Raw genomic sequence first — 10555 nt, 5'->3', positions numbered from 1 at the left:
GTTGCGTAGTGATCGTCATATAGTATTAGCAACAGCATCATCTGGCATTTCTTTGATTTGCTTCTATAGGGCGGTCATACTGCTCACTCGAGGTTTAAAATTCCATTGGATTTATGTAATCGATCCACCTATAATATTCCTATTTAGAGTGACCTTTCTCAACTATTCAGACAATCGAGCCTCATTTTGTGGGATGAGGCTCCCATGATGCACAGGTTTTCATTTGAAGCTGTTGATAAAACTTTAAGAGATGTTATGAGTTGTGATAAACCATTTGGTGGAAGGGTCACTTTGCTTGGAGGTGATTTTAGGCAGATGCTGCCCGTCATGAAGAAGGGCTCCCGTGAAGATATTGTCAATGCGGCACTATGTTACTCTCATTTATGGTAGTATGTTAAGGTGCTAAGGTTGTCTGGGAATATGAGGATGTCAACTGTTGGTGGTATAATGGATAATGTATTTATTAGTTGGATTCAAGGGATAGGGGATGGAGTGGGTATTACGGAGAATTGTGATAAGTTACATATTCCATCTAGTATGGTATTGAAAGGACACTCTATCAAAAACTTGGTTAATAGTGTGTACGGTGAAGTGTCCATGGTGAGAAACTTTGGAGCATATTTTAGCGAGTGTGCTATACTTGCAGTGCGGAATACAAAGATGACTTCTTTGAATCATTGTGCATTGCAATTGATGCCACGAGAAGTTATACAGTACTATAGTGTGGATTCAATTGCAAAGACGGAGCTCATTTTTATACTGTGTAGAGTATTTAAATACACTAGATCTTGGAGGTGGATTTTCTCCCCATCTTTTGCTGCTAAAGATGAATGCACCTATTATTCTGCTTAGGAACTTAAATCCAACAAAAGTTTTTTGTAATGGTGGTACATAGTTGATATGTAAGGCATTCAATAAAAAGGTGATAGATGCTGAGATAATAACAGGGACAAATGTAGGGGAATGAGTTTTCATTCCTAGGATCACTTTTATTCCTAGCACCTTGCGATATCTATTTACTATGAGGCAGAGACAATTTCCTGTTCGACTAGTGTTTGCTATGACGATCAATAAGTCGCAAGGCCATACGTTGTCTGTTGTTGGTCTTTACTTAAAGACATCAGTGTTTACACATGGACAGTTGTATGTTGCATTTCCAAGGGTGAAATCCTCATGTAGTGTGAGGGTCTTATTGGATGAGGATGGAAGCATTGTGAATGTCACGATGAACATTGTGTACAAGGATGTACTTCAGAAGATGCAACAAGGTGCATTGCTTTTTTGCAAGATGCATATAGAGATGTATTTTTTGGAGGGTGGAATGATATGCTTGCATTTTTGCAGAGATATATCTGTTGAATTTTAATGGCTTTGTAGTCCCTGCTTGGCATATATGTGAAATGGCCTTTGTGCTGTATTTGATTGGCATATACTCGGTGGTAATTGAGTATATATTTCCTACAGTGTATATAAGTGTCTGCTTGACTTTTGCATATGCCTACTCCAAGCTGGGGCTATTATCCAGCTTTTGAGTATCAGAAGGAACTGCAGTGTATCTTGTATGCATTGACAATGCATGATATTATAAGAAGAACGCTTGCAAGGGTCATTGAGAGTTTATATGATGATGTCAATATAGAGATTTTACTTCCAGTCTTTATTGAGGTGGTGCATTGTGGGTATACTTAGTGTTTTTGAGTGCATATGGATGAAGCTGAGTAGGAAAAGAGGTTTCGATGATCTCACACTGATAGAATACCAAGGGGGTGGCTGGCATATGAATTTAAGGACCTCGGTTGTTTTGTGATGCTACATCAAGTTGTGACAATGCCTACCAGGCGGTTTGTAGCTGTTAAGCCAGATACTGTTATTCTAATGTTAAGTAATCTTTGTCGATTGTTAGATGTGTTCACGTTTATGTTGTGGGATTTTAAAATTTTAGGTGCAAGAAAGACAGTAAAGACTATCATGTTCCCTGTACCATCACCGGGACGAAGAGTGGCAATGGGACTTGGTTCACCTGAGCATGCTGTGTTGGAGAATGGAAATTTTCCCAGTGATTCCTCAAAGAAAAGAAAGCTTCATTTTGGTTAGGCCCCATGGGAAGTCTCAACATTTTTGTAGCGTTTGGATGTAGATGCATAGGTGTAATCAAGAAGTGACACTTTGTGGTTTGTTGATACTTGGATTTATGGTACAAAGTTATCGGCTTTGGAGCAAGCTTTGGTTTTGGGCTTTGCTTCACCTGTGTGGATTGTTAATACTGCTGAGAGTCTGTATTTGATGCTTGGATATGCTTAGAGTTTCCGGTTCATTTCAATGTAGCAATGTTATTTCTGATTGTAACATCCAAGGATCATGTAGAGCTACTTCTAACTATTGTGCAAAGAAAGTATGGGTGCAACTACAATAGTGGCACATGGTCATTACATATATATATAAGTCTATGTACTCCTAGATGCATGTTTGGCCTTTTGTACATGCGTGTAAGAGAGAGAGAGAGGGAGGGAGGGAGGGAGAGTGTGAGTGAGTGAGTATGAATAGAGAGGGGAGAGGTGTAAAAAAGGTGAGAGATAGAGTAGAGGAAAGGGATAAAAGAGGGGAGGGAATGAGAGGTGAAAAGGGGGGAGGGAGGAAGAGATAGAGGTTTTGGAGGGAGAAGAAAGATAACAAGGGAGGAGGGAGGGAATGAGGATGATAGATGTGAGAAGAGTCGCAAATGGAGAGAGGGGGTGAAGACGGGTAGGGAGAGGAAGGAAGAGGCAAAAAATAGTGAGAGAGATTTGGGATAGAGAGAATATAGTAAGCAAGTATATGGTTTCTTACACTCAAGGATACAAAATATGCATTTTGTATGTCTTTTGTTTATGGTTTGGTGCAATGTTATTTCCAATTGCAACATCCAAGGATTATATAGAGCTACTTCTAGATATCATGCAAAGTACGTATGTGTAAAGTTTATAAGTTTGGTGCATAAAAGACATTGTATACATATGTGAGTCTCTATACACCTAGATGCAAATGCATATCTATCCTTTTATGTATGTGTACACGAGAGAGAGAGAGAGAGAGAGAGAGAGAGAGAGTGTGTGTGTGTGTGTGAAAAGATAGGGAGAGATGTAAAAATTGTGGGAGAGGGGTCGCAAACAAAGGAGAGGCATAGACCAGGGGAGGGAGATCATCTAGAGCTACTTCTAATTGTTGTGCATGGTCATTGCATGTATATATGAGTCTATGTACTCCTTGATGCAAATGCATATCTAGCCTTTTATACATGTGTGTAAGAGAGAGAGAGAGAGGGTGAGAGAGGGAGGGAGAGAGTGATTGAGTGAGTGAGTGTAGATACAAAGGGGGGAGGTGTAAAAGGGGTGAGAGATAGAGGGGTTGTGAGTAGAGGAGAGTAAAGCATGTGATGTTTTTTTGTGATAGCATTACCCATTGTGCGAGGCAGCTTCACTCCCTTGCATCCCTCCTTGTGCGCGAAGAACGCTAGTGAAGAGATTATAGAGACCCCTTCTATGTTACCCACACATCCAATGAGCTCAACCCACACTCAAAACCCAGGTGAGCTACAACCCTAGTGGCATAATTTAATGATTGGCACGCACCAATAGATATGGAATAAATAATTTAATAATTGGTGCTACGATGGAATAAATAATAATATGGATAGGAATAAATAATTGACGCTACGATGTGTTATGACTGTGACTGTTTGGTAGAATCGCGCCTCGCGTGGTGAAAAAAACTCGCTTGAAAGTAATGTTCCACAACCGAAAGCTTACTTTTTCCCAAGAGATGGCACTAGTCACAAGCAAAGGGAGGGTGAAGGGAACATTTGGAGTGTCGATAAAGCAGCGGGGGACAGATGGCGTGCGCTGGTTGCCTTGGAGGAAGGCACAATCTGCACATCGTCGTCACGATCAACGTTCATTTTCCAATTCTAATCGTGATACAAACAGTATCATACTGTCGATTTATAGGCGCTACTTCGATCATATCCGGGGCGACCAGCTTGAATTAGATCCTTAGCCCCCCTTTTCTTTAGGGATATAGATTAATGGTGACCCATTCCCAGATAACAGTAAATTGAATCCGACGATTCACTCATCTTGCTGATCAAGGTTCTTGGTTCCTGTTCAATCCAGTACCATAGTTATTAATACTTTATAAGCATACAATTGATCGTTGTTATTCATACTCTCCATAAGCTTGCAATTGACTTCACTGATAGGAACCATTGTATCCATCTCTGATTTGTATCTCCAAGATAACCAGTTGTATAATTTGCTTTGCTGCTGGATTTTTTTCATACCAGCTCTGCTTCTTCCTCCTCCTCCTCCTCCTCCTCCTCCTCCTCTAATCCTTCCTTTCATATCAGCCCTGCTTCATAATCCCCCCCCTCCTCTTGTTCTTCTGCTACTTCCTCTTCAGAGGTGTAGCTTAATAGACCATGGATTGAAAGAAAGTGAATTGATTGGCTTGCACAGAAAAGCTTGCCTTCAGTCTCACAGAACCATATTACTTACAAAGTTGTCTGGGTAAAAGAAAATACTAAATTGATTCCCTGTTTTAAAAGTTTTGCTGTATTTTAATCTCTTTTTTCTCATTAAGTGGTAGCCTTGGGAGATCAGATAGAAGGCAAACCTTGGAAATGTGAAGCTTCTCCTCTCTTCTGGAAGTGGCAAAAACCTTTGGAAATTTGAAGCTGCTCCTCTCTTCTGGAAGTGAGGCTTCGTTAGATCAGAAAAGACGCCCCCTTTTAGCCCTCTCCTGCTCTCCTCCAGCCGTGAGAAGCCCTGAGCAGACCATTTCCCCACAGATTACTTGAAGAAGCTCAAGCTCCAATGGGACCTCCCCACAGATTACTTGAAGAAGTTCAAGCTCCAATGGGACCTCCCCTTGTACATGGTATCCTTCTTGCAACAATCTATCAGGCATCCAACCTCGTCAATGAGCACCGCAGAACCCCAAAATTTCTTCGCAAGGTGACTGACCTTGGCTAGCAAGTTGGATCCTCTCAAATTCTATGACCAGTGTGCTGGTATAATGTTAGAGAGTCCGGGCAGTTCTGTGATGCTTGTGTGCTATCTTATTTCTGATCAGTGTGCTGAATTGGCCTGCTTTGTGCAACTTTATTCAGAGAAGATTGTGGATCTAGCTTAGTTTTTTGATCCCAGTGGGGTGCCATGATAGGCATAAACTATGATGAATTGCCCGTGTGCTTGCAGTGCATGAAAAGTTCTGTGTGGGAATGCCAGTACTCATATTCAGTGTTCATGAAAAACCGAGGTCATTTTAGCTCTATATGACCAGAAAACCTACAAACTGCTCATGATGCAGAGCATAAGCTCGAATTCTTTTGCACTCCTATTTTGATCCCCAAACCACTCCTAGTTTGATCATCAAATACAAATGATATACACTCCTCATATTTAATGCATGCACGGCACACCAGGACAGCTTATGACAGAGATTGTGACTTTGCATTGGGGTGCATTAAGCTCTATCTTGAATACATCTGTTTCAGTAACAATTTCGTTTATAGCCTATGATCAAAGACTGTCTTGCGTTTGTCTGAGAGTCCAAAGTTTGCCTCACAACTCATGCACATGAGTCCTTTGAATTGTATGTGTTTCAAACTAAGAAATGCTCACTGCTATATAGCCTCGCATGGCTTGATGCTTGTCTTGGCTCACTCTGGCAGCTCTGCACATGCTACAATGTGCAAATGATTGAGGAAATCGAAGAGATAACGAGTATAGGAAAGGGAGCAAGCAAACTCTACACAACCATAGAATTGGGTGCAGCAACAGTGGCCAGGACAGTGATCAAGAAACATTCCGCTTCCTCTCCTGTCTGGAACCAACCTTTCCATGTCTTCTGTGCATATGAGACAGATCAAGTCACCATCAAGGTGAAAGATCAGCTAACAATTGGGGCTGTCGTAGTTGGTGTAACACAGATTCCTGTAACCCAAATCTTATCTGGAGATGTAGTAGATGGCTGGTATGACCTCTACAGTGAACAGCACTCTGGCAAGATAAGAGGCCAAATCCATGTCAAGCTACAGTTTGTGAGTGTGGAAATAGATCCCAGCTGGGGGGCAGGGATCAAGGGCAGTGAGTTTACAGGAGTTCACCACACTTTCTTCAAACAAGAGAGAGGCAACAAAATAACACTATATCAAGATGCCCACATGCTCAATAACTTCATGCCTAAGATACCATTGAGTGGTGGGAGTTTCTACCAGCCTAGTAGGTGCTGGGAGGACATTTATAAGGCTATTTCAGGAGCCAAGCACTTCATTTACATCGCAGGATGGTCTGTGTATACAAAGATTGCATTGGTTAGGGACGAGGAGAGGATGATTCCAGGGGCAGAGGGTCTGATTTTAGGGGAGCTTCTCAAGAAAAAAGCAGATGAGGGAGTGAGGGTGTTGCTGCTTGTATGGGATGATAGGACCTCTGTTTCTTTGGGATTGCCTGGGGCTAAAACAACAGGAATCATGCACACCCATGATGAAGACACAGGTGCTTACTTCCGAGGCTCGAAAGTCCACTGCATCCTCTGCCCTCGCAATCCTGATGATGGAGCAACTGCTGTCCAAGGGATCGAGATAGGGTGGATGTTCACTCACCATCAGAAAACTGTGGTTGTTGATGTGGCAGTCTCTGAGGAGGAGCAAGTAGAGCGCAAGCTCGTGAGCTTTGTGGGCGGTATCGATCTCTGTGATGGCCGCTACGACAATCAGACACATTCACTCTTCAGAACCCTGGACTCAATTCATAAAGATGACTTCCATCAGCCAAACTTTGATGGGGCATCACTTAAGCAAGGCGGTCCAAGGGAGCCCTGGCATGATGTCCATTCTAGAATTGAAGGCCTTGCTGCTTGGGATGTGCATTTCAATTTTGAGCAAAGGTGGAAGAGACAGGGGAAGAAGAATTTACTCCTTCCTCTCAAAAGCATCACCAATATCTGGCCACCGCGAGAAGTCATTGCAGATGATGATCAGGAAGCTTGGAATGCACAAATTTTTCGCTCCATTGATGAAGGTGCAGTGGTGAATTTTCCTAGACAGGCACCTGAGCTAGCAGCGCAAATGGGTCTTGTAACAGGGAAGGAGAATGTCATTGATAGAAGCATACAAGATGCCTACATTTGTGCAATCCGGCGGGCCAAGCACTTCATCTATATGGAAAATCAGTATTTTCTTGGCAGCTCTGCTTCTTGGAGCTCGCATCAGGATGCTGGAGCAATTCACCTGGTTCCAATGGAGCTCACCCTTAAGATTATCAGTAAAATTGAGGCAGGTGAGAGGTTTGCTGTGTATGTGGTTATCCCAATGTGGCCAGAGGGCGTGCCTGAGGGTAGTACAGTCCAGAGCATTCTGTACTGGCAGAGGCTGACCATGGAAATGATGTACAAGCGTATAGCATTAGCCCTGGAAAAGGAAGGCATGGCTGATTTTGCCAAGCCCACAGACTACCTCAACTTCTTTTGTTTAGGCAACCGTGAAGTTCGGCATGGTGATGAGTATAAGCCCCCTGAAGCACCCAAAGAAGGCACAGACTATCACTCTGCCCAAGTGAATCGACGGTTTATGATCTACGTGCATGCAAAGACTATGATAGGTAAGCATGTGAGCGTATACACAATAAGTTTTCGGTAAAGTCCCACTATAATTTCGACATTGTGAAATATAATAATATCATGAGCTTTTACGAGGGAAGGAGCACATGCCTACCTAGGTGTGGTCAGGGGTAGGGAGCTACCAGCTAGGATGGGAAATGGTAGTCCTCTACCCCACCTGCACCTAGCTTGGTATTTAATTCCTCCTGGGAAGAAGTTCATAGTGTTGAAGCTAGGATGGGAAATGGTAGTCCTCTACCCCACCTGCACCTAGCTTGGTATTTAGTTCCTCCTGGGAAGAAGTTCATAGTGTTGAATGCTAGAGGCAAAAACAAGGGAATAGAGCCCTTTTCCCCACATGGGAAAATGCCAGAAACTTCATGTGATACAAAGCATTTCAAGGTTTTAGTTCTTGGTTTATTTGCTTTGCTTTACAACAGGTTGCAGATCTCTTTATTGAGGATAGGTTTTCCCTTGAATCCATAGTAGTATTATCTATAAATGTATTGGCTTGGAGTGCTCTGCCATGGACTGCATTGGATGTACTCCTATCAACAAGGTGGTGTGAAATTTATCTGAGAGTACTTTGTTAAGGAATGCATTGATGCTGGGTCCTCTAAAGTAGGTGTGTGCAGGAACATAGAGGTTATACAATTATGATGTTTGCTAATGTTGCCTGACATTAAATAAATGCAGTGGATGATGAATACATCATTGTGGGCTCAGCCAATTGCAATCAACGCTCCATGGATGGCGCACGCGACTCCGAAATCGCAGTGGGTGCATATCAGCCACAGCATACCATGGATGGCCCATTCAGTTCCCGACCTCGAGGTCAAGTCCATGGCTTCAGAATGTCCCTGTGGTATGAGCATCTGGGAAGGTTGAGCAATATTCAGTACCCAGAGACTCTGGAATGTGTTCATGCAGTCCGAAGAACAGCTGAAGAGCTATGGAATTGGTATTCTGGGGAGAAGATTATCGACATGCCTGGCCATCTCTTGGCTTATCCTATCACTGTCTTGGCAAATGGGGAGGTGAAAAGCGTGGATGGTTTTGAGAACTTCCCTGATACTAAAGCTCCTGTGCTCGGAACACATTCCGACGTCCTCCCATCACTATTGACAGTCTAATCACACTATCAGCAGACTCCTGATGTGCACTAGATTCATCACACTATCAGCAGACTCCTGCAACCAAACCAGAGCGCCCAAAACTGTGCTGAGACATGAAGACATTGGAAATGCAAGCCAGTGCAAATGACAGGCATCTGATGAGAGAGCTCAGCACGGTTGATTGGTGGTGCTCTAAAACAAGCAGGGCATATGGGCTACGACAGCACTTGGATTAGCCACCATCGCCTCTGTGACAGGGCACATTCTTATATGTCTCTCACCAAACAAGACCTTAATCCCTTCACATTCTTCATAATCTGTGTAGCTTGTTTAGCTTGTCAGTCGGTTATTATATTCATGTATCACTACCCACAAAAAACATGTATATAGACGTGGATTATAATAATTCACGATTGTAAGTAATTTCATTAACCAAATTGATTCATGATTCCAAGGTGCTTCGACCACCTTAGTGATGTATATTATTTTAAATCTCAGGTGTGGCTGATAACCACATCTACACACCTCCCTTCTTGTCACATTTCCCACCCTCATACCCTTAATTCAAAATCTTTCAACAAATTTCTCATTTATAGACCTCGCCCCAAAATCTCCCCCCTTCCAAATATTAGAAAATATATGTTTATATAAGCATGGATACATATAGTTGTAGGATGTTAGAACTCTATATTTGACATCACAGACTCTCTCTCTCTCTCTCTCTCTCTCTCTCTCTCAGCACTAAAGTGAAATTCTCATGGTCCTTCCATTCCCAAATAGATGGGTAGTCAAAAGAGGCAAATTCTACACTTTTGGATCTCTTGAAATGCTATATAAATTAGGGTAAAGGGGCCAAAAAGGTGATGTTGTCCTATTGTTTCATGTCTACATGTTAAAAAACTTACAGGATTCTATCTCATATCATAATTTCATCTATGTGCCTATAGGGCGAGGGAAATAAACATAAAAGAAAGCTTTTTGAGGCACAAACACACACAAAAACAAAGAAGCTAAGGTATAATTGGAGTTCACTAGAAGAAGACTAATAGATATGGAGGGATGCATGAAGAGGGATTGATCTACTAGGAAACTTTTGACTATTGTGGATAGATCTATACAAGGATAATAGGTTGTCTACTGTTGTTCACTACTTTGATAGGGAGTTCTACCTTGATTCTGTTGCAATCTAGTGCTCTTCATTGTCCAGATTGGCACATTATGGATAGATCAGATGGTACCATTTTTCCTCCCAGATTTGGGATAAGCAGCAGCTGATACTATGCATGGTGACTACTGAAAATATATAGAATAATTTGCCCCTTTTAGGTTCTTTTAAAACTCATGCTTTTACTAGCTCCTGTTTCACATAATCAAAAGCTACCTTACACGGGTCACTCCATTCAAATAGACAGCTAAAGGATAATAGATTCGTTAGTGGCAACGTTATTTCTGCCATGGCATTTATGAACCTCTAGTAGTATCCCATAGATGACAGAAAGCTATGTACTTCGTTCGGAGTGTGTGGCGGACTCATGGCGACTATGACCTTGATCTTTTTAGGGTCATTTGCGATCCCTACTGAACTGACCACAATGACCTAACAATAGCTCATAAGGCACCCCAACAACGCACTTCTGTGGGTTAAGAGATATGCAAAATTGTCTGCAACGCTCAAAACACTTCTGCAAAATAATCAACTGCCTTTCTCTTATGGTAGCTGCCCCCAAGTCATCGATAAATACTTTCAACTCCTTAGGGGAGATGTCACCAAAGGTATTGTTTGTTGTTCATTGCCATGAACTAGG

The 10555-nt window shown here is 42.3% G+C and overlaps 1 protein-coding gene across 2 annotated transcripts; it reads left to right on the top strand.

Annotated features, from left to right (window-relative positions):
- The first annotated feature begins 3890 nt into the window (after positions 1–3890).
- LOC148035739 (phospholipase D alpha 1-like) lies at positions 3891–9354 on the top strand. Of its 2 annotated transcripts, XM_087677756.1 has the most exons (4): positions 3891–4541; positions 4635–4988; positions 5708–7637; positions 8332–9354. In XM_087677756.1, the coding sequence occupies exons 2-4, from the start codon at positions 4848–4850 to the stop codon at positions 8766–8768; spliced, it is 2508 nt and encodes an 835-aa protein (XP_087533882.1). In that variant the 5' UTR covers positions 3891–4541; positions 4635–4847; the 3' UTR covers positions 8769–9354. The 2 variants fall into 2 exon arrangements, with proteins under 2 accessions (XP_087533882.1, XP_087533881.1); XM_087677755.1 differs by having other exon boundaries at positions 3891–4988.
- The last annotated feature ends 1201 nt before the right edge of the window (positions 9355–10555 follow it).

The sequence above is a fragment of the Lygodium microphyllum genome, chromosome 5 (assembly GCF_053477565.2).
Source record: "Lygodium microphyllum isolate KBCC chromosome 5, Lygodium_microphyllum_v1.1.10, whole genome shotgun sequence".
Lineage (NCBI taxonomy): Eukaryota > Viridiplantae > Streptophyta > Polypodiopsida > Schizaeales > Lygodiaceae > Lygodium > Lygodium microphyllum.
This window is presented reverse-complemented; position numbering and strand designations above follow the sequence as displayed.

What these genes read in the sequence shown, in the direction of transcription:
- LOC148035739 (XM_087677756.1), top strand. Translation starts at nt 4,848, where the DNA reads ATGGGACCTCCCCACAGATTACTTGAAGAAGTTCAAGCTCCAATGGGA. An exon ending in CCCCAAAATTTCTTCGCAAG is followed by an intron (nt 4,989 to 5,707) that starts GTGACTGACCTT and finishes TCACTCTGGCAG; the next exon opens with CTCTGCACATGCTACAATGT. An exon ending in GCATGCAAAGACTATGATAG is followed by an intron (nt 7,638 to 8,331) that starts GTAAGCATGTGA and finishes AAATAAATGCAG; the next exon opens with TGGATGATGAATACATCATT.